This window comes from Ochlerotatus camptorhynchus, unplaced genomic scaffold (assembly GCF_037179485.1).
Source record: "Ochlerotatus camptorhynchus isolate MF236.1 unplaced genomic scaffold, CSIRO-AGI_Acam_v1.1 ptg000284l, whole genome shotgun sequence".
NCBI classification, from domain to species: Eukaryota; Metazoa; Arthropoda; class Insecta; order Diptera; family Culicidae; genus Ochlerotatus; species Ochlerotatus camptorhynchus.
Window position 1 is genome coordinate 5,085,474 of NW_027040773.1, and position 26,388 is coordinate 5,111,861.

The following is a 26,388-nucleotide window of genomic DNA, read 5'->3' on the forward strand; positions in this document are numbered from 1 at the left end:
ATTCTTTCCCATTTATCAATATTTTAAGCCACCCTGGTCCCTGACACCCAATCCATTAAAATAATTTTTTTAAATTCCCGGGTTTTCCCGGTTTTTTTTAATAATAAACCCAACTCAAACATCACCCCTGCCTTAAATTAAAAGGCGTTCAAAAATAACCTTTTAAAGTTAATCATATATTTTTTGAGCAGAATCGCTCTATAATGCGTCTACTTTGTAGAAAAAAATATGAGTTGAGATCTAGAAAATCGCATGGAATCATGAATTCGTATAAAATCAAAGAGTATCTAGTATAACAGTGTAAAATCTTGTTTTGTTATGTAGGAAAAAGCATATATCAATATCAATGCAGGAGAAACGCAGTATTAAACGTTCTTCAAATTTTCCAGGAGTTTAGACCTTGAAGTTCTATTAGGCAGATAACATTTTGTGGAATACAAAGATGTGTTACCAAAATATGTATCATTCTCCAAATCGTCCTGGAGACATTTTACAGGTTAATCGAAACCTTGTTCGATGCTCACTCAGAATTTTAGAGCATTTTGTACTTCTTTTTTTTTCTTGATTTGTTTTCCGTCGATCTTGTTTTCCGTGCTGAGCACCAATGCTACCGACGCCAGGGATGCAGCTCCCACACCTGGACCCTACCCTATCGACACATCAACTCATGAACCGGGGACCAACGGTTTTATTTCTCTTCCGAAGGAAGGCGTGATCAGAGATGTTATGCCTCAGAACATCCCGGCGGCGCCGACTGGGATTGAACCCAGGTCTGCTGGGGTGAGCGGTAATCACGCTTACGACTACACCACCGGCGCCGCTGATTTTTGTACTTCACGGAGACTCATAACATAATTTAAAAAAATTCATTGTGTTTTAAAATAACACTGTTGGATTATCCAAACTATCCCGGATATCAAATCTTGAAGTTCTGCAGACACAACTAGATATACGATGGTTCGACTAGAATGGGTACCTTCGTGAAGTCCCATAATGTAATTGGTTTGGTTAATTAGGTTTTCCAAAATACCTGCAGTTCAGATCTTTATTTTTTTTATTATAATCACACCAAAAGAAATTCTAAAAATTACTCTTTAAGCTATCGTAGTAGGAATAACGGCAAAATCGCGACAGATTGCGATTTTTTTTAATACTTTACCACAGTGAATGACATAATATGAAAGTTGTAAACAGATGTTTAAACGAGAGAAAATAATGATGTTTGTAATATAAATTTAATTGATTCCAAGTAACATTGCAAGATTTATAAAGGTTTAAATGATTCTTGAATACCAGATTATGGCCTGCAAGACTATGATAAAACCAAAATTGTTACATGGGATGATTTATATGATCTTTCCCGGTGCGATTTGGGTTTGCCGCATGTTTCCTCGCAAATACGAAATCCCGGTTTTCTCCCGGATTTCCTGATTTTCCCGGTTTGGTGGACACCCTGAAAAGGTAAAAGAAAGTTACCTTTCCTGATGTAGTCAATGTTAATGATAAAAATTCAAGGTACATATTTAAGATAATTTAAATTTAATCACTAATAGCGCAAACCGTTTAAAATCCGCACACACTCAAATTGCTCTAACTTTTGATCTGTTGGGTAAAATTAATTGAAATTTTGCGTAGACATAGTTTAATGTGTATTGTTTACACTCTGCGAATTGATTTCATCAGGTGCGCAAATGCTTTCAAAATGGCGTCAAAAAAACAGTGCGTGCGCGAAAAAGTTTTGCATGAGTACTTTTAGAATAAGGATCTGTCGCATCGTGCCATCGGAAAAAAAAGTTGAGAATTGCGAATTCCACGGTGTCTGGTATCATAAAACGGTTCGAAGAACGTCTGACTATTGATCGGAAGCGAAGATCCGGAAAAAAGGCCGTCAGGTTAACGAGAACGTACATAAACGTGTGGTTGGGGCCTTTATGTAAACGAAAACCGATCGCATCAGTTCGAGATGTGGCTAAAAAGTTGCAGAATACCAAAACTCGAGCTGGGCTACGTACGTTTAAGGTTCAGAAGTCCAAAAACCGTGACGAGAAACAGAATAAGGCCGCAAAAAGCCGTGCCGGAAGTTATACGACCAGAAGTCAATGAAACCACACTGCTGCGTAATGACGAGACTTATGTGAAGGCGGACTTCAACCAGATTCCAGAAAACCTGTTTGTGACTGCCAAGGATAAGTGTGATGTTCCGGAGAACTTGCGGAAAGCGGAGTACACCTTTCGTTACCGCAAGCACCATTAATTGGCAGGTGTGTTTGGAAGAGTGTCTTCAAAAGCGGCTTCTCCCTCTCCTGAAGGCTCACGACGGTCCGACGATCTTCTGGACGGATTTGGCATCATGCCACTACACGAAGGATGTGCTAGAGTGGTATAAGGCGAATGATGTCGATATCGTGTCGAAATATCTGAACCCCCAAACACTCCGGAACTGCGCCCAATAGAAAAATACTGGGCTATTATGAAGGAGCATATGACCTAAAGTGGTGAATAATGTAGAAAAAATGAAGAAAGCGTGGGTTGCAAAAAACACTGTCGATTCTGAGGTCGTGCAGAAACTCATAGCTGGGGTTAAGACCAAGGTTCGTGCATTCGGATATAAAGGCGAAATAAATTAAATTAATGATGCCAAAACTAACTCCCTGAATAAAATAGAATAAAAACTCGAATTTTGAGAAATAATTTTGTGTGCGCGGATTTTAAACGGTACACCCTTTAGCATAAAGGTCGTAGATAAAAGATGGATTCTTCAGTGGTCTTGAGCATCCATCTTTTATCTACGACATATAAACTAATCAATAAGTACTAAAAATCAGCAGGTATTCAACTGCCATGTCACATTAACCTAACCAGTACCAGTTGGAACCTAAATTTCGATTCCAACAGACATGCTCCGATATGTGGTTTTAAGTAGCATGCTAAAGAGTATCCGTTTACTTGATTTCCATTAAGCAATGTTGATGGATTATTTTTAAATATTTCTTAACTTTCTGCTACGTCTAGTTTCCAAGGTGAAGATACACTCCGCAGGATATTAATATTTTCCTTTGTCAAATTGTGCCCCTTTGTAAAGATATGTTCTGCAGCCTTGGATTTAAATTCATAATGAAGTCCTTTATCCATATCATTGTTAGCCTTATTTTTACCTCTGTTATTTAAACCTTGTTTCCAAAGTCTTTTTCGTCTGTTATGTAGATGTTATTACAATCTGGACAAGAGATTTTGTAGACACCGGCTTTTCAAAAGACATGTATTGATTCTTTTGTGATCCTAACAGTGACTTCAGCTGATATGCCCAGCTGCTGAATACTAAATCCAGGCCAAAACTTCTAAACTTACTCTTTGTAATGTTTTTGTCGAAATTCACCGCTACCCGTTTGAAAGCCTCAGTTACTGGTGTAAGAGTTGTCAAAGTACGCCTAACATGGTCCCTTGTTTTTTTTTATCGATTACTGCCTGATTTATTTTTTCTTGATAAGCATTAAGTCTAGAGATTTACCAAATGTGAGCTTTTTCCTTTGATTTGCCTGAATCGCTAGGAGGAAGAAATTGCATCCTGTGAACCATGCGGTGAAGAGCGGCCATTTTGTGCTGAAGGAATGGTTTGAAGAGCATGGTATTACTCTCTTTATATTTGTTGGTTTCCTATAGATTTCGAAAGTGAACGAAGACGTATCCCTGATGATGAGAAGATCAAAGAAGGGGAGTTTACATCAAGTATATGCCATCTACACAGACCTCTCCACAGCATTTGACAAAATGAACCATGACATTGCGTTGGCTAAATACGACAGGATAGGTGTTCACGATTGCCTGCTTACTTGGCTCTTCTCCTACCTAACTGGTCGAAACATGTCTGTCAAGATTGGAGACTATGTTTCTTCACCCTTCCCTGTGACATCGGGCGTTTCCTAGGGGTAGCCATCTTGGGCCATTTCGGTTTCTGTTGTACATTAATGACGTCAATACCATCCTGAAATGCCTTAAACTATGGTATGCGGACGACCTGAAACTCTTCTTCGTGATAAAAGAACCTAGTGATGCCATTTTCTTGCAGCAAGAATTGGAAGTCTTCGCTGAGTGGTGTCTTATTAATCGCATGTCACCGAATGTCTCGAAACGCTCTGTAATTTCCTTTGGCCGCAAGCGTTCGCTTCTTCACCATGACTACACCCTGACGGGCATAACTTTGAAACATTATACTGTTCGTTGGTGCGACCTATTTTGGAGTATTCGACGATCGTATGGTCTCCATACTACCAAAATGAAACCATGCGTATTGAAGCTTCCGGTATGTTCATCCGGTATGCTTTAAGGCATTTTCGCTGGAATGACCCTAGAAATCTGCCTATATAGCTATGAAATCCGTTATTTTCTTATCAACTTAGAGCTTTACGATGCGAGACGTAACGTAGCAATGGCGAGAAACATTGACTGTTCTACACTGCTGAGTAGTATCGACATCAATACCCACCGCCGTAATCTACGATCGTATGACTTCCTGAACAACCGCCTCTCACGAACCAACTACGGATTGAATGAGCCCATGCGGAGGATGTATCGCATCTTTAACAGATGCTACAATGTATTTGACTTCAATGTTTCCCGTTTTAGAAATTAGTGCAATTTCAAGAGTATTTTATGTTAATTTGTCTAGAATAAGTATACTGTCATTGGGGTGAATATTTTACCAGTTGACCATAACATAAATAAATTGACTCGTAGCGTTGCCAATAAACGCCTTGAACTTTTTTAACGTTTTATCCACATGTTTAATGGTAATTCTAAGAAGAATTCGAAGGGAATTTTCAGAATATATCTAAGATCATGCTGAACCTGATTCCAATACAATTCTCAAGACAAGTCTAGGATTATTTTGAAGGGTTTACCGTGCATATTCTGAGAAATATTTTAAAGAAATTTCACAGAAAATTTAGAGCAATAAACTTAAGGAAATTCTTGGGACAATCATTAAGGATAATGTTATCCCAATAACGATTTAGACAAATTTTGAAACGAACTCTGAGCCAATTTATAAATTTATTTAAGCTGCTTTTGCCGATAGCTAACGCTGACTTCATGAAATGTTCATTTTAAATAAATTTAACTACTAATTTCAATCAAAAATCTTAAACATTGAGGCAATCCTCCTAAAGATAATAGAGTTAAAAATATTAAAAAATAAAAAAAATAAAAAAAGATAAGAAATATAAAACAATCGATATAGATAAAATTGAATATAAGATAAAGTAAATAAATAATAATAATTCATTATTCACTATATTTATAAGTATTTAACTTAAAAGAATAATTGAAGAAAATGCTATTAATTTACATAATGAAGTTGGAGAAAATTCTGTACACAACCTGTGAAGTGTTGAATTAAAATCATCAATGAAATTTAGACCATGATTTTTTTTTTTTTTTTCAAAATTCAAATTCAATAAACTTCGTGGAACTTCAGGAAACAAAATCAACACAAATTTTGGAAGTACAATGAGTGTAGTAGAGCAGCGAACTTAGTAGCAGTTCGAGAAACTTAATTAAACATAAAAAAGTGCAGATAGTTTCGTAAAAAATCACTTTACTTCTTAGAAGTTCGTCATATTGATCAGAAGCTCAGTAAACTTCATCGGAGCTCAATTTTTTTTTAAATAGTTCAGGTAACTTCTTGGGAATTCAAAAAACTTCTTATCAGTTTTTGAGAGATCTTACTCTTTCTGAACTTCTTGAAAGGATCTTAAGCTTTCTGAACTTCCTGCAGAATGGCATGTGAATTTCCATTTTGAAATTCCTGATTTTTTCCTGGTTTTCCTGGCCAATGATTTAAAAATTTCCTGGTTTTAAAAACCATGTTTTAAAAAAAAAGCAATTTTTACAATTTACAATTTGTACCATCATTCTTCGCGCAATGCGGAATTTCACAAACCAAATTAGGTATTAAGGTTCTTGTGAATGCCCGCGCTACTTCGTCGTATCATGACGCTTATTTCCGTTCTATGTGCTAAAACTATAATAGCAAAGCGTTTTCACTCATGTTTTTGCAAAAAAACATGAGTGATTACAAGATTAATTACGATTGATACTGAAACATTTGCGATAATCTGTAAAATGAGGGATTTTAGGGGTGTATGACGAAGAAAAGCTGAGATACGACGGACTAGCGCGGAGCCTTATCTAATGTCTGAAATTTAGAGATCTATAAGGCCCTAAATCTTGAGATTTCTGTTTTTGAAACTGCGATTTTTTTTACTTTATCTCAAGGTGAAATTGCGAAGTGTGATATGAATGAAGACTCTTTGAAAAAAACCTTTGCTTCTAACAATTTTACGGATTTCCAGTTTGTTTAAATTTTCCGCAAATTGTCAAATATTAAAGATCTTATTTAGCGGAATTTTGATTACAACATGATTTCAAAATTATATGATTAAAATATTTCATAAGCAACGCTGGCTTAATAGCTCTTATTATTAAAAAGACTGACTGCTGAAGTTCATAGAAACTCCTTAAAGTTCGTAGAACTTCCCTGAAGCGTTAAGGTCTTTCCTGAAGGGTTCATTGAAGTTTGTATTGCCCGAATTTCATGGGACTTCCCCGAAGTTCGAAGGACTTTTTTTTTAAGATCTTAGGACTTCCCTGAAGTTCGGTGTTTTTTTTAAATTCATAGGAATTTCTAAAATATCGTAGAAGTACCATGAAGTTCGTAGAAATTCTCAGAAGTTCGTAAGACTTCCTTCAAGTTCGAAGAACTTTCTCGAAGATCTGAGGACTTCCCTGAAGTTTGAAGGACTTAACTGAATATATGAGGACCCTAAATTTAGAAGAGCTTCCCTGAAGTTCATAAGGCTTTAGATATCGAAGGGTTTTCCAAAAGTTTGTGGGTCTTTCCTTAATTTCTTGGAAATTCCCTGAAGTTTGGAGAGCTCCCATGAATTTTGTAGGACTACCTGTAGTTCAATCGACTTCTCGGAAGCTCTAGGAACTTTTTTGAGTTAGGAGAACTATGCTAAGTTTATAGGACTTCCCAAGAGTATCGAAGACTTCTCTGAAGCTCGGAAAAAATCCATAAGTGCCATAGTTATCCTTAAGTTTTAAGCAATGCCTAAATGTCGTAGAAGTTACATCAAATCTGTAGAAAATTCTGTAAACTTCGTAGTTATTACCCAAAGATTAAAGGACTTCCCTGAAGTTCGTAAGACTTCTCTGAAATTTGTAGAACTTCTCTGAAGGTTCGGAGAGATTTCCTGATCACAGTAGTTCACAGGATTTTCCTGAAACTTGTTAGACTTTCCCGAATTTTGTAGAACTTGCATGAAGTTCGAAGGCCTTATCTGAAGTTTTTATAAATAGAACTTTTTTATTGAACATGTTGAACAGGTACTTCAAAGTAGTTACGCGTCGGCACTGCTTAAGTCTGCTATAAATTAAGCACAAATCATACATGCAATTGATTCGAGAAAAAAAAAATTAAAAATAAATACAAAATACATTTACTAAATTCTCAGGGTAAATTTTGTTCATCAATGTTAAGTTGTGTGAAAGATTTAGCTTGAACAAAATGGTTAGTTTTGACCTGATTATAAAAAGAAACTTTGACATACATAAAATTTAAAACCTATTTAAATTATACAAACAAGATTATTTTCCTGGTGGACTTATGAAATTCCTGGTTTTTTCCCGGTTTTTCCTGGTGAAAATAAATTCCCGACTTTTTCCCGGTTTTCCTGGTTCACTTGCCATCCTGTTCCTGGGAGTTTGGAAAAAATCCGTTTTATTTCAGGGACTGTTCAGGAATCTTCGTATAAAGTGTAGAGGTTCTTCCGGTATGTTTGAAGAAGTTCATAGCAACATATGTAACATGGATAAAGTTGCGGAAGAAAACTATCTTCACAGAAATCCTAAAGTCATCAAAATAAAGACAGGTCTTCAAATTTGGTATCCCTGGGGAGGGTATTATATACAATAAATTATTGTAGAATTAATTATGCTACAGGCCCATGATTGTACCACAACAAGAAGTTAGCTTGTTATGGCCCATATCTTCGCATTATTATCTATGTAGGCCTAAGTTTTCAGGATATTACCCAGAGTGTGCCAAATGCCTTGTATATCCTTTTTGCGTAAAAAATGCGTTCGTTACTGCCATAAAACAAATTCTCGACATTTTTTTATTTTATTGTGGTCTGATCCAACAAGAAGACAAACTCTTTGAAAAATATTTACAATGACTGCAAAAAATGAACAGAATAATGAAAATCACGAATCCTGGGAATTCCCGCGAAGAACTATTTATATTCCCGTGTATATTAAAAATGCCAGAAAATGGAAACACTAGTTGTAACCTATATAAAAATTTGGCCAAATGCAACAAAACAATGTGTAACACTACCTTCTACGATTTGCATGAAACTTTGTATGGCAATTATTCACATTTGTGCTATAATTCGGTAATTTTAACCATTGTAAATTTTATCAAAACTACGATTTTTGGCATTTTTTTTAATAAATAGTAGCACGAAAACGTCACTTCTGGGAGCGAATGATGGTGATGATGGAGCTGGCTGGGAAAAATTGGAGTGATATGGAAGAGGGATTGGTTGGGTAGCTTTGGATTTTCGGATGTATTTTTGTTGACCGGTGGTCGTATTGTATTAGTTTGCACTTCCGTACGCGATCACTTGATTTTATTGAATAAGGTTTTGCAGACGTTTTTTCTTGTGTTGCAGAGTTGCGTGGTGTGCTCTCGCTTCCCTTTGCTATCCGCGGTATGACCTCGACTACGCAGATTTATTGTCAGGCAATTTTGTCTAAGGCGTCATTTCGATTAGAAGTGATGTTTTCGTGCTACGATTTATTAAAAAATTCGAAAAATTTGCAATGTTCTAAATCGTCGAATTTTATCGAGTCTGATCGATTCATCATTTGGCGTGGAGCTGCTGAGATGTGCCACGTGCTTGATAACCATTGTAATGCATGAACATTTGATGCTAACTAATAATAAGACTTGATCGAAATTTAATTAATGAATCATACTCATCACACAAATGTATGAGGTGTCAAAAACGGTGGGGCAGACCCGTAAGCAGAGATGGATACGGAAAACCTCGGAGAGTAATAGAGTATCTAAAATCAAAGCAATTGTAGAAGAATATTTTTTTAAACTAATTTTTCCAAAATTGAGCATTATTTCAAAATGATCAGAGTTATTTTCCTGAGGATGGAACAAAGAGCCTTTGACACAATTTATATTAGTATGATTAGATATCACTATAGCTTCTTGAAATAGTAAGTAGTGAAATGTAGGTAAGATGAGAAACAATGAAAGATGGGCTAACGTTTATCAATTAATTTGTTGTCAAAATCAACCAAATCAATGCAACCCTAATAATGGTTTGCATTTTCAGAACAGCATTGGGGCTACATTGAACCTGTTGATGTTGACAATCAAATAAATAAATAAATCAAGTAGCTGACCCATCTTGCCCCACCTTACCCTACTAACATTGCAGCTCAACTTAGTTCAACCCAGTGACGCACGATCGGGAGCGTTACTCCTACATCCCATTGCTCCATACCGGCGTAAAACCTTTCAATCTGTTACATCGCATATTCCATCAACATCAATCAAACAGCACGCCCTTCGCTTGAGTAACTCATCGAACAACAGCGGATGCAGGGTTGGGTACCCCTCATGCATCATTATATTGTGATTACTTGCCCCCAATCCCAATTAATCACCCCGGAGGGATGTCATTCATGGCATGATGTGTGCTTACCAATTCTTCCGGCTGTTGTCGTAGGCCGTTGGAATGCTGCTGCAGCTGCTGCTGTTGCTGTTGTAGTTGCTGTCGCGGGTTAGGTGGTGGAGGACCCGCCATAGATGGCCGACCGTTCGATCTGTTCTGATGTGGCACAAAGTTGGGAGGTAGAGAATGCAACTGTTGGCTAGGGGAGCCATTGCCGATTTCGTACATCGACAAAGGCCTCGACTTAATGGGGTACGGGGAACTTCCGTTGTAGTTCCCAGCTGAAATCTCTTGAAACGATGGAGACTGTGAAAGGGGCTTGATTTCGTAGTGCTGCTGGAAGCGCCCGTTTTGACCGGGGCTCTGGCTAGGGTGTGGTAAACTGTAGGAATTGCGGTAACCCGGTTGGTTCCAGTGGGGATTGTTGGGTGTCCCCGGAACACCGGGACCGTTCCCGTTGTAGTGCGGGTGGTGATGTAGAGAGTTTGGGCCATGCTGCTGCTGCTGCTGCATTGCAGCCACACCGATATCCCTCCACATCTTGCGAGCACGTTCCTCGTCTCGCTTCATGCAATTTTCGTTGTATCTACTTGGGGGCTTAGGTTAACTTTCCACTTTGCTAATATCGCGCATGATCTTCACCACCAGAGCTGGGTGAAATCATTTGAAACTTGCACTCACTGGCTGTATCACTTTGGCCTATGCTTTGATGATATTTTCTTGTTGTCGATGTTGATATTTTCACGGTACGATTACACTTGCTTCAAACACACACGCACACACAAAATGGCACTTGAACCAATAGTGAAACCAGATACATGGTAGACGTCGTTTTCCATTCACTCGTCGTAATTGAAGCACTCGGTTACAAATGGATCCGTTGTTCGCTGCCGGCCCGGTTGGAAGTCGATGTAAAACACCTAAATTTCACGCATCGCGTCACACTGGCACTCTAAATGGAAGAAAAAATGACAATAACAAAGTTGAAAAAAAAAAATGTAAAACGCAGAACAGGTGGAATTTCTGTTTCTGTCGCCCGTGGTTTTGCTGCTAGCCAGTAGTTAGTGTACAAACTCTTGCTCCGATATCACAAAACAACCGGCACATATGCTTGCTGGACGTGTTTGTTTGCTGAGGAAGGGCGCGCGCAGCTCATTGCCATTCGTTGGATTTGGGGGACACCCGACAAAGCGCTCGTTAAGATAATATAGAACTTGCCGCGACGGGGTTAATCAACAACGTTACCATCGCTTGGGTTATGAAACTTAATTAGGGTTATCTGATTAAAATTGCGTCGTCCACTCCCGCGCCAATCCGAGGTGTGCCTTCCGGTATCTCCTTCTTCGACGGGTTACTTCAACCCTTTTTCAGGGTACAAGACCGCAGACTAAACGTTGAAGTTGTAGGCTGTTCTGCTTTAAAGCTTCTGAAATGTCAGACGACTCGCTATGGTCGTCTTGCTCGGTATGGCATGATGGAATGTTGCCACGAACGAACAGCTATGGATCATGCAACCAGCGAAGGCGCTTGACCTTCGGACTATTCGAGTTTTAATTTAAATGAAAATGAATCGGATTTCGACAAGACTGGACATTGATTGAGGAAGGCAGCTTTGATTTGAGGAAAGGTCATTCGCTTGCCGGAGGTAATTAAGCTGTGTGATGAATAGCGATGTACGCTTGAGCGATAGTACGTAGGGGACTGATTACTAGGATTCATAGGTGATTTAAGGAAAGGTGCAAAATCAATCATATTGTAGTGGTTGGTACGGAATTATTTGCTAGAAAAACTTTGATGTTCTATATCTTGATCAATGACCATTTGGATCAGTAGCCTTTTTGATCTAATGATATGATATGATAATAGATACGAACGGAATGATTCTACTATAGATGACTTCTAATCTCTTGTATCTTTCCATACGTAACGTTGGATTTGACAAAAAAAAAACATCGGCATCGGAAAAACTCGGCCTTCTCCGATTTGCATGAAACTTAAAGCATTATTCTGTTGTGGACAATCATTCACATTTTTGCAAAAATTCGACCATGTTGGATCTTGCATTTTCTTCCAAAATGGCGTCTTTTATATTTTTCAATAAATTTGAGCACGAAAACATCATTAATGATCGAAATGACGTCAGACACAAAGTTGTAGAGAAAAATAAAGTCGATTTTCAAGTGTCCATGGTTTCAAATATTCCAAAAGTTTGCATTTTTCATAAGCTTTTTTTGAACAAAATTAATTAAAGTTGAATATATGCTTTTTTAAACATTTTAATTTTTATCACTTTTTGGGATTTTTATTGAAAATGAATTAAAACAAATGCTGTGTATATTTTTTTCCAAGATTTTACTTTTCTCAACAACTTAATCTCTGACGACATTTCGATCAGAAGTGAAATTTTCGTAATACAATTTATTGAAAAATGTCAAAGCCATTGGACGCTATTTTGAAAAAAAAAATCAAAATTCAACATGGCCGATTTTTTACAACAATGTGAATGATTGCCCATAACAAATAATTATGCAAAGTTTCCTGCAAATCGGAGAAGGACGAGCAATCAAATATCATTTTTTTAAGCTATTTGACCTAAACCTTCTCAGTGACAAAAGGTCACCTTGGCATGAAATGAAAGGGATTAACGGTCGAATGGAGCAGTTAGTTCCACGCCAAATGACGGATCGGAAAAACTCGGCCAGCTCAGATTTGCATGAAACATTGCATAACTGTTTGCTATGCGCAACGATTCACATTTTTTGCTAAACTTCGGCCATTTTTGATCTTGATTTTTTTTCGAAATGGTGGACCTTTTATCACTTTAAGTTACATTCAACCTTTTAGTCCCTTGACATGCAAAGGAAGGTGAATAAAGAATTGTTTAACTATATTGACTATTTTATCAAAAATGCAGTTGTGAGGATTTTTGTATTAATATTTAAAGTAGTGGATTTATGAACCAGCAAAAGATGTTATCTTCTATTTAATTCCACTAAATTAATTTTGGTATCCATGACAGATACGTTTCGACTATAATGTGCAGTCTTCATCAGTGTCATTCCCACTAAAGAACTTATCAAAATCTTAAGTACTTAAGTACTCATCCCCTAGGTAAAAAAAAGTCAAGGTCCCCTCACATTGCTCAAGCCCAGGCAATGAGAAGGCAGACTCTCTCGCAAAGGTGGACGCACAAAAAGGCGAGATTTATGATAGAAGAATTTCACATGAAGATTTTTTTCATTAGTTCGACAGAGTTCTCTTCTAAGTTGGCAAAACGATTGGACAAGTAATTCTCTTGGGCGGTGATTACATTCCATTATTCCAAATGTTTCATCAAAAGCGTGGTTCAAAGGTCTGGATGTAAGTCGTGGCTTCATTCGTGTGATGTAAAGTCTTATGTCCAACCACTACTCGCTAGACGCACGTCTCTACAGAATAAACCTCGTTGACCGCAAGATATGTAGGTGCAGAACCGGTTATGATGACATCCATCACGCAGTTTGGCATTGTCCGGGTAATGACGCCTCCAGAGCACGTCTATTGGATACCCTAGTGGCCCGAGGTAGACAACCCTTCCGTGAAGTAATTCGAATTCCTTTGTTTGTCTGATGTTAGAGTTTGAGCTGACCATCCCCTCCTTTCCAAACATTTTCCAGCCATTGTGTCCCAGTCTCATTATCCACCTATTTCTGTGTTACTTGCGCCTGCTCAGCAAGCATTTGGTCAACCGTTCAGGAGTAGTATCTGAAAAAGGCTTCAGAAACCTGTTTCCTACTTAGCTCTTTCGAATCGAAATTGTTACCCATTAACCTCGAGCCCGCCACGAGTAATTGGTACCCAATACTAACCTAGAACTACTGCTGTTTAAAATGTAAATGCAACCATTATTAATTTTTGGCTCCGCAAAGTGTCACACACGACTGAGCCTAGTAAATAAACGAACTAGTTAAAAAAGAGATATTGTTTCAAGTATTTTGGAGCAGATTTCATCTAGTAATACAGACTCACCGAGGACACACCTAATCACGAAAGAGTAAAACAAATTTATGAGTAAATACAAAAAGTTCTAGCCTGTCAAAGTGGCCTGGGGTTAAAATAACCCTAAGGGTTAGAGATCTTCAATTTTTTTTCTTGGTCTAGAATTTTCTTAGTTTGGGTCTTTGAAAAATAGTCTAAATTTGTCATTAGCGTGGGATATAAGTGTGTGGATTGATTTTAATGGTGCGGCTTTGCCGCATTTAGCCGCAACTCTACACGAACATGTGAAAAGAGCTAATGAGACTAATGTAAACGAAGTTTTTAAGTCTATTTCTCATGAAACTCAATACGCACACGCAAAGTAACAACACAATCTGATAAAAACTATTACGATAAAACGTGCTCTACCCAGCGGGACTCTATCCCTGACAACTACATATAGATGAACCGTAGTAGCTTTGGCATTTTTGGACAATCTAACCCTTTTGGCAAACTGACAGCGGTAAAACTGTCGAAGGTATGACAGAACAAAACAGCGTACTATTTCTTATTTGCATCGCAGTGCTAGAAAGAGTAGTCTGATACCGTCATCCTAACCGTTATATTCATCACATTGATGTGAGCTAGGACGAATTTGTTAATTGTTACCCCCATGGGTCTACCAGCTGTTGCTTTGCTTGAATTAATCCTGATCCGCGAGTTATCAAAGTTTAAAGTATTTTTTTTTTTACACTTGCATACACATAGGCCCTTTTCATAAGTTGCTCTAAAACCCTTTTAGTCATTTGAGCAGTTCCAATCTACATTGCAAAACGAAAATTATGGTTTGACCTGATTTGCATGCAACTGTGCATAATTGTATATAATGTGCAATCATTCACGTTTTTGCTAAAATTCTGCCATTTTGGATCTTTTAATTTCTTTTTCAAAATGGCTTCTTTGACATTTTTCAATAAATTGTAACACGAAAACGTCACTTCTGATCTAAATGACGTAAAAAAATATTTTTTTTTGCTGGAAAAATATACATACACTGTAAGTTTTGAGAAAAAATTACAAAAAAGTGTTTAATACTAAATATTTAAAAAAAGCCTACAGAAATTGCAAACTTTTGGATTATTTAAAATTATGAACATTTGAAAATTGACAAAAATCGTTCAACAAGAACATTTTGGAAAAAATATTTGAACGAAGAAAACGTCTTAAAATGTCTCATATATTATCTCCTGTGTAGAAGTTACATAAATAAGCGTACAACCCAAGTAACATTTTAAGTTTTATGAAATACTACAAAGCAACTATAAAACAACATTCATAAAACCTTGGTCAAGGCTATTTTGTCATGAATGCATCCACCAAAACCTCATCAAGACTAGAATATGTCTAGTTGGCCCACCCTGGAGAACGTTCTGAAGGGTGTATTCTCGAAGCTCTTCAAGATTGATTTACTGCAAAAGGTTGAATGACGAACGCATTGGGAACCATTTGAAAACTACAATAAAAACTATTTAGCAACAATTAAAACCCTTTCCGAGCCATTTCCCCTAGCCGCTTGAAAAATCCACTAGAAAAAAGCATCAATCAAGATCGAAAAGGATTTATGAATCCGATCTTATCATAATAATTAAAATAGAAACTGATGGTACGAAAATCTCGTGTAATAAATGTATTACAGTAGGTCTCTTTAAGTGGTCTTGTTTTATGTGCCATATTAAATGTTATGTGAAATTTACGTGAATTTAGATTTGATTAATTATTTCACATTGAAAAAATAATAATCTTCACATCGAGCTTGGTTGAGATTTTTTAATGATTTTCGCCTTTAAATGTGCTAAATTAATCAAAATCCTTGCTCAGTGCTAAATTAATCAAAATATACTTATATCCAAGTGAATGTGGATTGAAAACGAAGATTGTAAAAAAACAAGCAAACTAATTGTAACATGGCGGTGGCATAAAATTTGATTTGCATGGGTCATTTGTGAAAAAGTTGTTTTGCTTTCAAGAAATCCTTAACAAATTCATAAGGTTTTAAAATGGCTTTTATGGTGAAAGCTTGCAGGCTGAATTGTATATATCCAAAGCCATTTTGCTTGATTGTAACCCGTTCAGATTAATGGCAACATTTATGGAGGCAAACTTGCATGTAAAAAGTTAAACGTCAAAGTTTGTTTATCTTTCGAAAGTTCCGCTGTGGGATCCAGGGTTCTTCCAGGCGGTTTTCTCCCGATGGATTGGGAGCAGTTATTCAGATTGTTTGCGATACTGTTTTACAGCTGGAAGCGCAATCGTTCCCGAAAAAGATCCCCTTCTTCCGGGTGGTTACAGAAGTGCACCATCCAACGATGCAGCGATGTACGCTTGAATTAAATTTTCAAAAAGTTGATTCTTTCGCCGAATAAAATCGCTGCTATTGGATCGGAAACCAGCTAATCTCCGCTAATTAACAACTTCAGTGGTTTGCTGATGGTTGTTATTTCGATTGTCATCTATTCGCAAGATCTGGATAACTTTCGACAATGTTTTATGAATTCGAGGGCCACGCTCACTTTACTCTTCTCCACCAGATGGTCAGTCGTTGATGGTATACTGGTTCTTCTAAAGAAGTAAATTTTACTGAAATCGCTTGAATTTTTGATCCTACTGCTCTATCCTTCAAGATTTCCTTGTCATAAATTTAGTTTTGATTAACTACGAGGAACCATCTTTTAAGCTCAATTTGTGAACAGAGTAATTAGGAAGTTTATGATGCACTTTAAAAATCCTAAAAATGAACAATAAATGCTTTTTACTCTAATGCAAAACCTAATGGTTTTATGGTTGCTTTTATAATGATATATGATTATAATGATAGAGTATTATATCAAGACATTACTAAACAATTGCTAATGACGTTTATGCTTGAATTACATAACAGTTTTAAGGAAGGATCGAGAACTGTTTTAAATTTATTTTTAAAACAAGACAGTTTTTGACTTTCTTTCCAGTTTTAAAAACAGCAAAAAGCTGAATTACTTAGCAGGAATTTTTTACACTTTGAAATGCTACATGGATTGTTCATTGTCGTTATAAAACCATAATAAATCAGAGTGGATGCCAAATGGTTATTGAATTGTTACTAGAGAAGGACATTTTGAAAGAATTAAAAGTGGTAAATACTACTCAGCAAAAAACCTACCCAAAATAAAATAAAAAAATACCGTGTATTTTTTCCAAGATACATTTTATTTATCTCTACAACTTTGTTTCAGACGTGATTTAGATCAGAAATGACATTTTCGTGCTACAATTTATTGAAAAAAAAAAAAAAGTGAAACGTCTTTTTAAAAAATATAACACCCAAAATAACAAACTTTAGCCAAAATGTGAATGATTATCCCTAACAAACAATTATGAAAAGTTTTATGCAAATCAGAAAATGTCGCGTGTTATGATTCGTAATTTTTCGTGGAATTGCTCATTGGCCTATTTCACATGTTCGTCGAGAACTATCAAAAACTTTCGCTGTTCTTAGTAGAATTATCAACACCCAGGAAATTAGGAAAAGCTGTTTGATTAATGGATAAGAGTTTCCCCTAGAGAAATACCTGGCTACATCAATAGTTATATCGCAATTTACGATAATGTTCAACCAATCCAAATGAAAACAGGAACATAAAACGTTCTTAAATAAAGGTCACAACCACCCACCAATAGTTCTGTATGCAAAAATCAGCGTGACCTTTTTCGAGAACATCAATATTCTGTATCACAGAATGCCAGCAGGACTTGACATTTAAAAACAGTCAAAACATAGCTCCATCGACTTAACCATCAACGATGACTTGTTACCACTCATAGTTAGACATTATTTTCTGCAAGTTTGGTCGACTTAAATCTTCATCACGGCACAACTGCGATTACAAATGACAAAGTTCCGAAGAAAGTTCTCCGACAAATGTATCTCAACACATCCCGCTCAAGTGCAACAACAACTTCACAATATTTAGCCATTCCATTCGCAAGGCAGAACTTATTGTTTAACTTAAATGTCACATTCATTTCCATATCGGTTGGTACGGCAATAGAGAAAGAGTGAAGACTCCCCCTCTCCCAAAGCAGATCTGTCTATTCTTGTGGTAGCTTCTCACTTTGCTCAAATAGCCAACCATGTATCTACAAGTAGAAGGTTGAACACGTCATCACCCGAACTCGGAAACGGAATTGAAATTCAAAGGCTATAAAGTTGTACACTACGGACTGCTTCTGCTGTCGACATACCGAGAGTTTAGTTTAATTATTATACCATCCATGCCCCTTCGCTCCACTCGTTTGGCACAATGAATTCCTCTAAGGTGATAAAGTACCGAGTCTCTGAGGAGCTGGCGTTGTTGTACACGTGTAGAGTGGAGCTGCCGAAAGAGCATTTTTTGTTCTATTTGGCAAAGGCTGAACACGGTAGAATGTGCTGTAGCAAAAAGCGGGCCTTCGATTTCTGTACACATTTCACCAGGATTGCCGGTTGAACTTGGCAACCGAACCCGAACAATGTCAGTATCATAAGAACAGTATTTAAATATTAGCTGTCTTGGGAGACTGTGTGCGAAATAAGAAGAGTAACGACCCAGGGGAAATTTTCTCATGTAGCTTCATCATTAAAAGGGGGTTTTTTTTTCTGTTAACGCAAACAAGGTTTTATGAAAATGTACGCCGTCGTCGAGTGAACTGTAGGCTAGAACTGAACGAAGACTTGTGACAGTTCAGTCACTATTTGTAGCCCAATTTTATCCAATGACAAGAAGACAACACATCATACTATTCACTGAGAAGTAAATTTTACAACTTGAAACGCCATGGTTAACGGAATAGGATTTTATTAGACAATCACAAAATTCTATTGCATTGTTATGGATCGTAGCTTACAGATTCACAATAAATTAACTTAGAAATTTCCCAGAAATATTTTCCAACATGTGCTCGCATTTTTTACAAATATTCAAACATGAAGGTAGTTCACGCTGAAACCGTGTTATTGGTTTATCGAGATCCTTATAAAGCAAAAGATAGTTCTAATCATGAAATTACAAAAAATATAGTTTAACAGAATTAGCTTTCAAATGGCGTGCTCATTTTTTTAAATAATGGGAGGTAACTTTATGAAAAACTAAACTTTAAGAATGAAAAAATACCTTAATGGCGGTTAAGTTCAACATGGCTGCAGACATATCTAATTTTTCCTAAAAGAATGGTATGCAAATATTGGTGGTTGTCTTGAGAATTTATAGAGAAAGTGTTACGGCTAATGCCGTTGCATTATCTTGATAAACTTAAAAACTACTTGAATTCGTTGATACCTACACTAGCACTAGTTAAATTATTAATTAGATAAACATAAGCTAAACAATTATATCTATCATGCAAATTAATTCAGTTCTACTATTATTACTTAAACTACGGCCACTATGAGCAGTGAACCCTAAATTGAAACAGGTCTAATTAATTTCCTTATATACTGGAAGAAAACAACAGATAGGAGCGAAGAGCGTTAACACGATACATACAATTCACAAACAACGATAGCCGATTACAAAGAATGTATACAATTAGGGATAGCAAAAGGTGGATCGTACGTAGGAGACGGATCAGTTATGATCAACACCTCGTAAAATAAACGTGTCAGACAGAAAACGTCGTTCTGTACGCGGTCCGAAATTTCCCCTCTTGTTCGTCGGTTTAACTAGTTTTTCGCTAGTCCAGTTTTTTCCAGTGGGAAGGTCCCAGTTTTTTCCTGAGTACTCGATCATTCTCGGTTGTGCGGAATCCTGTGTGCCTCAACCTAGTCCTTAGTGAGAAGGAAGGTGAGCAAATGTCAGTGATTTCGGTGTAGAAGACACCGCCGCGTGTGTTGGAACAGTGGAGATTCCCGTTCAACTTCGTTGATACGAATTTTCGTGCCAGTGTGGCAAACCTTCTGGGCCCAGAGGCCAACAGTGCTGTTAAGCAAGCCTTCGTATCGGCATTCCGGGTGTACCGCCCGAACAGAAAGGTTTATCTCAATCAATGCAATGATTAAACGCTCTTAAAAACTGATTCAGCCCTAAGCTACCATATAATTAACTGTAAAACGTTTTTCCTGTTTCATAATATCACATTTCTAACCAAATGAGCGCAAGAAAAATCTGGCTGTGATCAGGTTCATCCATCAGACCTTACACACTTAGAAATAATAATTATTACACGACGCGTAATCCATCTTTCACGTAAATCATGGAACGTAAACAAACAGCATGATGTCACAGTCAAAGCAATTCTTCATTCAGACTAAGAGATGGGTGTCCTTTGCTATGTCAATTTAATGATATGGTAGAAATCTCACAGGATATTGGCCGAATTCCGGAATAATGAAAAGTAATGGAACTGTCCACTCGGAAAAAAAATCCGTTCCCGAAAACGGGAACGGACCGTGAACTAAAAATCACGGCCAACTATCCAGAACAAAATTCTCTCAAATATACACCGTGAACTATGGTTCACGGCTGTGGTTCACGAATATGGGAACTCTTTTTTTCCCGTGCAGCTTTAAAATAAGAATTTAAAGTATGTTTGCATCATAAATGATGTGAATTCGAATTTTAAAAACTTGTTATAAGTTCGAAACCTTAAAATGTATGTCACATAATCTAAAATCAATTTGTATGCCTAGTTTGTGAATAACAAAACATTGATTTTCAATACAAAAATAAAGCATGTAAAACTCCGAACATTTTCAAATGTTAGTTTTCAATCAGTCCTTCACGGTGTGCCAAAAAATTATACTTCGAAACATGGAAAATCTATCTAGAGTATTTTTTACTTTCATTACTTTCAATTATTCGATTGGTTGATTCGACTAGGACTAAATCACCAGTCTTTAAAGCAATGAGTTCTGTCATTCAAAGGCATTTAGACTAGCCGAATGGCCTTCGAGTACAGCAAGACTAAGCAGTCACGCGCCTCTCGCCAGCATTTCCAGTTCTCCTCAAGACTCACCATGGTGGACCAAAGCTGCAAATCTAACCAACATTTAGCTACAAACAAAAAATCCACACCAACTCGAGTCAACATGACGCTTGATGCAAGCAAATTCCAACCCCACCAAAAGCCCATTAGCACGCTCAGTTAAAGCATCAGAGAATCACATGAAAACGACGACCACGACACGCAAGTAGCTGGCAATAATTAGCAACAATTTATTTCTTTTCCATCTCCGGTGCTCCGACCAGGGCGATTGCTCATTTCTCCACGGATGAGACTATAAGCTTCAGCTGTGCATAATGGATGGAACCACGCTTGTAACTTAGAAGCTTCCCTCGCAGCGTCCATCTATTCAATACTGTATATGTATATGCACAGTATGACGTCGAAGATCGTGCAACAAAGAAGCGCATTTTCTTCGAACCCCCGCCCCCTCACACACACACATCCATTATGCAATGTTAGAGGCTAAACATAGGCCGGCTCATGGGGCGGGCAAATCGATAATCTCCTCCGGAAAGAAGTGGGTACTCGATGCAGCGAAAAGTACACGCGCCACCAAGTTGTTCGATTCGAGAAGTTTGGGCAAAAGTATACCTACAACAATATAAATCCAAGCGAACAAGCGCGGCCAATAATAGCTCGCAGAGCACAATAGACTCGGAACGGTCACGAATGCAATGTACACGAGAAAATCAAAACAAGCTACATACACGACGACAACGACGACGGCGACCCATCCGAGAGCCCATTTGGTTGCGACTGCAGCAGGTTCGACCAGCAACACGAGTTCCACATTTCAGTTCAAGGTAAGCAACCTTGAATATACTGGTTCGTGTCGCGATATGGCTGTTGTTTTTTTTCATCGTTGCTGGTCAATAGTTTCACTCTGTTGTTGGTATGTAGTAGCTTTCCAAAAAAAAATGTACATGTATACATGGGATATAGATAAAGCAATTGGACAACGACTTTGGCAGACCGCTATCAGATACGGGTTTATGAGGTGTGATTTGTGTCAGTGGAACCGAATTCAATGCTGTTCGCCTTCGAGAGCATCAACATCGGTTTTATTCGGCGCGTTTAAGTGATGTGTCGAAAGCTGCTGCCTCTGGGTGTTTGATTGAGGAAGATTTGTTTATGGTTCGAAATGATCGTTTATTCCGCACTTTAGCGGTGTAAATCATAAACAAGCATGCAAATTCTGGGTGTGTGATCGATGGTCTATGAAACCTTTATTCATTGAGTGATCATTCAAAGCCATATGAAGGAAATTTTCGTGCAGGAGCTTGAAGGGAACTTTCAAGAGGCTAGGGTGTATAGCGAAGTAGCCTTGAAAACGTTAAAATTGCCAAAAAAAAGCAAATACATTAAAAACGCAAAAGACAAAATAGCACTGAACACGCCGAACTGAATTGAATAACTTCAAAAGAGTCATAACTTTTGAACACTCACGCTGTTGGGAAAAAAAAAACATACTGAACCTTGGAATTAGCTACACATAAAAGCTTACATTTTTTTCATAGAATTCAATACCCCTACTATCGTAAGGATAAATGATGGCAGAAAGTTTTGGAGGATGTTAAGTTTCATGCAAGTTGTAGGGCCATGTGGCTGAATGGGTCATTAGGGTCATTAAGACAGGAACTCAAATTGTTCGTTGAAATAATCCTCTGGGGATCCTAAAATTTTGAGCTATGCATTTTTTAAAGGTTATGAATTTTCTCTATGTATTAAAAAAAACTTCTCATTTTTAAGAAAAAAACGTGGATCGCTTAATTGATCCTAATTGTAATAAAACCGCATTATAAGGTTCATATTATGTACTTCTTCTTCTAGGTTCTCAGTATTCCAGATGCATTTACAGTCAGCTTTCAATGATACTCTGCCTCCGGCTTGGTAATACCATGGCTAGGCTATCTGAGCCTCTCGAGACATTACACATAGAAATAATTTCATATGAGCAATTTCTAGCCTACCAATTTTCATACCTGAAGACATTTCTAGTTGAAGATTTTTCCTTTAACATGAGCGGTTGAACATGACACCTTGGATGAAATATAATCCATAACAATGTTCCCTTCTTTTGGCAGCTCATTCTATTCATAACTTTCATACCCCCAACGTCAAAAAACATTAAAAATTCACAATATTTTAGAATAAAAAGATTTGTTTTTTTTTTTCAAAATCCTTCAAAGATCATCAAAACAAGAGGATTCCATTTTGTGAAAAAAAAAAAAATCCACTAAAAAATAGAGGCAAATGCCCAAAATTAGATTGAAGCCCTACATGCGGATTTTTTTTTAAATTAATATAAGAAGCCTAAAATCTTGTAGTAGTCGAAAATCGTTTCTTATGAGTTGCAGAACCAGAGAACTGTGTCGAAAATTGCCATATTCTTCAGGATGTCCCAAATAAGTTTTTGAAGCTAAAAATCGTTTATAATAGGTTACAGAAGGCAAAAATTGAAAACCGTTTCCTACATAGGGGAATTTATGTATTCTCGGCAACCTAAGCAGCGACCTTCTTTCTATAGCGTTTTTCTCTAAGGAACGCACACATATGCAGTATTGGTTTGCTTACAATCTTTTGCTGCCAGCTGCTCTAACAATTTCAGTCGAAAGAATTGTCAAAAACTGTTTTGAAACGCTTTTACAAAGCTCAAATCTTCTCTAGTGAGAACGAGTATTGTCAGCAACCAGTTTTTCTTCGGCAACCGTTCCATTTGAACTGCATCTAAATCTGCTGTTCTATTATCGGCAACTCGAAATCAGCTACAATTTGTAGTGCGTGTGTTGCATTTCAAGAAAACCTTGCTAGATTGCTTTTTCTCAGTGGTAAAAATATAGGGTAGAGAACTACTTAGGCCTAATCGCCCATTTTGGGCCTATCGAGCAGAAAACTTTAAATAAATCCATGATATCAGAGTTAACAAGTCAAATATGCGTTTGGTACGATACTTCAGTTAATAAGCTACCGAATGAAGTCAACGAGAACGCGTGATATGAAGGTTTGCATCCATTATTCCCAAAAACAAAAGAAGCGCTCCGACCGAATCATGTTTTATCTTCATCCGATAGGCCGAAGTGAATTCATTGGCGTTTCAATGCGTTAGGCTGAGAATAGAATCCGTAGGCCGAGTTTTGCGTCAAGAAGCAGTGTTAGACTTTTGACAATATCTCAACGATTGGTTTCTCTTTATCAAATGTTACGGTACGTACGGAAAGGAAAATAAATTTGGAAGCCATCAGTAATAATAACATTCCGTTTGGTGCTAAACTGCGCTAGATTAAGAAAGACTATGTGTGGGTTGTGCTTAATAGGTCGGAAATGGGGTTGTTAACCCTAGTCAAATTGAAGCTGAAAGCATAAAGAATCGTTTGCATGCATTCAATGAAGTGTTTTCGTAAGAAAATCCAGTGAAAATAGTGTTTCAATTTGGGTTGCCGAAAATAGTCTGTCATGCCGAAGCTGTCATTTCCCCTGTAAGATTAAGAATAGACTTCTCTTTTTTTTTGTTATGCGGCAACAATCTTCCAAAAGAAGTATCAACCGCACTGTCATGAAATTCCTAGCTCATAATCAATTCAAGCCCATACAATCTAGATCACAGTGTTTTAGACTCCGAAACATGACTTTAATTTGGAACTGAAACACCTTCCCTTCCTTAAATCGAAAAAAATAGCCTCGACGATCGCACACCACATGCTCCGTTGGTTTGATTGAATGCGTGCAAATTTGTTTCCAGTTTCACTAGAGGGGGTACGAGGTAGCACCTATTTATTTTTTTCCAATTCCTACTCCCGCAGCAACAGGTTGTTAGATTCTCTCACAACATTCCGCCGCAGCGCCAGTGCTCGCGCTCTCCACCTATGAAAGCATTAAAGCCGGCGGCTCGACAGCTGTTTTAGGTGTAGTGGGAGAGTTGGAATTGCACCGGGCGATGTGGTGAACGATTTTGAGCTGCAACCTGTTTTGCAGCTTATTTATTTTTTACTGCCATGTACAGAAAACTTATAAAAAGTGGGGGGGGGGGGGAAATGAACCGACGGGGCAAAATGGGCAGATATTTTTTTTCGGAGGAAAAACGTTAAACGTCTTTGTTTGGATCATGCAGCCCTTATTGCTATCTTATTTCAGGACAATCGGAACATTCAATGATTTAAAAAAAAATGTACAATGTCGAACTTAAACATTTTACGAACAGAAGTGTAAAAACTAAAACCCATTTTCAAAAATGCAGGTCTTCAGCAATAAATTGACGTCTTAAAGTGTTGGAATTTTGATGACCGATTGGGTAAAATGGATCGGTATATGGGAGACAAGCCTTTTTTTTTCATGATTTGTTTTTCCGTCGATCTTGTTTTCCGTGCTGAGCACCAATGCTACCGACGCCAGGAAGGCAGCTCCCACACCTGGACCTAACATATCGACCCATCAACTCATGAACCGGGGACCAACGGCTTTACTTCCCTTCCGAAGGAAGGCGTGATCAGAGATGTTATGCCTCAGAACATCCCGGCGGCGCCGACTGGGATTGAACCCAGGCCTGCTGGGGTGAGAGGCAATCACGCTTACCACTACACCACCGGCACCGCTGGAGACAAGCCTTGTAAATGTGAGAACATGAACTGTTACTTCTGATTTGTGGATTTCATATGAAGATCATTAATACATAACAAGTTTAAATTTTACGAAATTTTTATTACACAGAAAAAAACGTCTGAATTTTAATGGTGCTGCAAACATTCATGCATTTAAACTTCCTTTTCGAAAAATAACTAAGGAAGTGCATCTAGAACACTAAATTGAGAGCATACAATAAGTTAATATGCATGCGATAAGCAATAAGCTTGAAATGCGAAGAAGAAGAAGCAACGGAAATTTACACTACAGTCAGACCTCGATATAATGTAACCTCGATATAACGTAACTTTTACCTCGATATAACATAACATTTTTTATATATTATAAACGTGATTTATTTACAATGAAAATATTTTTTTAAGTTTAAACAACTAATGTATAGGACCGTCATAGGGGGAAGGGAAGAATAAAAGATTTTGAGACCGGCCATGTATAGTGTAAGGACACACGCTAAGCTGGGGGAGGGGATTCCACAGGTCACCCAGATTGTTCTCGCTGGTTGTAGTAAAGGCGTTCTTGATCGCCATCCATTTCTCTTCTACGCTGCCAGCTTCAGGAACATCCGCAGCTCGGGTCTCCAGTTCCTCGACGAACGACCTTTTAACTGCTGGATCTTCCAGTCGGTACGTGTTCAATCGTCGTCCGAGCCTCTTCTTCTGCCGCTGGATCCGCGCAACTGTAGGCGAATCTCTCCGATGACAAGAGTATGGCACAGCGTTTGTTCCGAATGTCAAGCTGGCTCCGTCTCCATTTTCGGCTGGTGCAGATGTGATCGATTTGATTTTCAGTGTGTCTATCATGGGAAATCCACGTGACTGGTCGATGGGGGAAATACACCCTAGGAGAGTTGATTTGGCTATTCTCAGGAACTCCTGGATAGTTCTATGAAAGTCAGCGAAATTTTTTGAATTCCAAGGTGTTTTATATCCGGAGAACTCTATGAACTCTAAGAGAGTTTCGTGGTTCCATTAAAATTCTGTAAACTTCGATGCAATTCTATAATTTCTTGGACTTTTCC

At 37.7% G+C, this 26,388-nt stretch overlaps 1 protein-coding gene across 7 annotated transcripts in view; it reads right to left on the reverse strand.

Moving 5' to 3' along the window:
- GckIII (Germinal centre kinase III) overlaps positions 1 to 26,388 on the reverse strand; it is a 222,135-nt gene that overhangs the window by 69,476 nt on the left and 126,271 nt on the right. For 4 of the 7 annotated variants that reach the window (XM_065228178.1, XM_065228179.1, XM_065228180.1 and 1 more), the window contains exon 2: positions 9,786 to 10,707. The exons of the other annotated variants lie outside the window; for them this stretch is intronic. In XM_065228178.1, coding sequence (XP_065084250.1) covers positions 9,786 to 10,325 — 540 coding nt within the window. In that variant the 5' untranslated portion in view covers positions 10,326 to 10,707. The remainder of the gene's footprint in view (positions 1 to 9,785; positions 10,708 to 26,388) is intronic. 7 annotated transcript variants of the gene reach the window in all.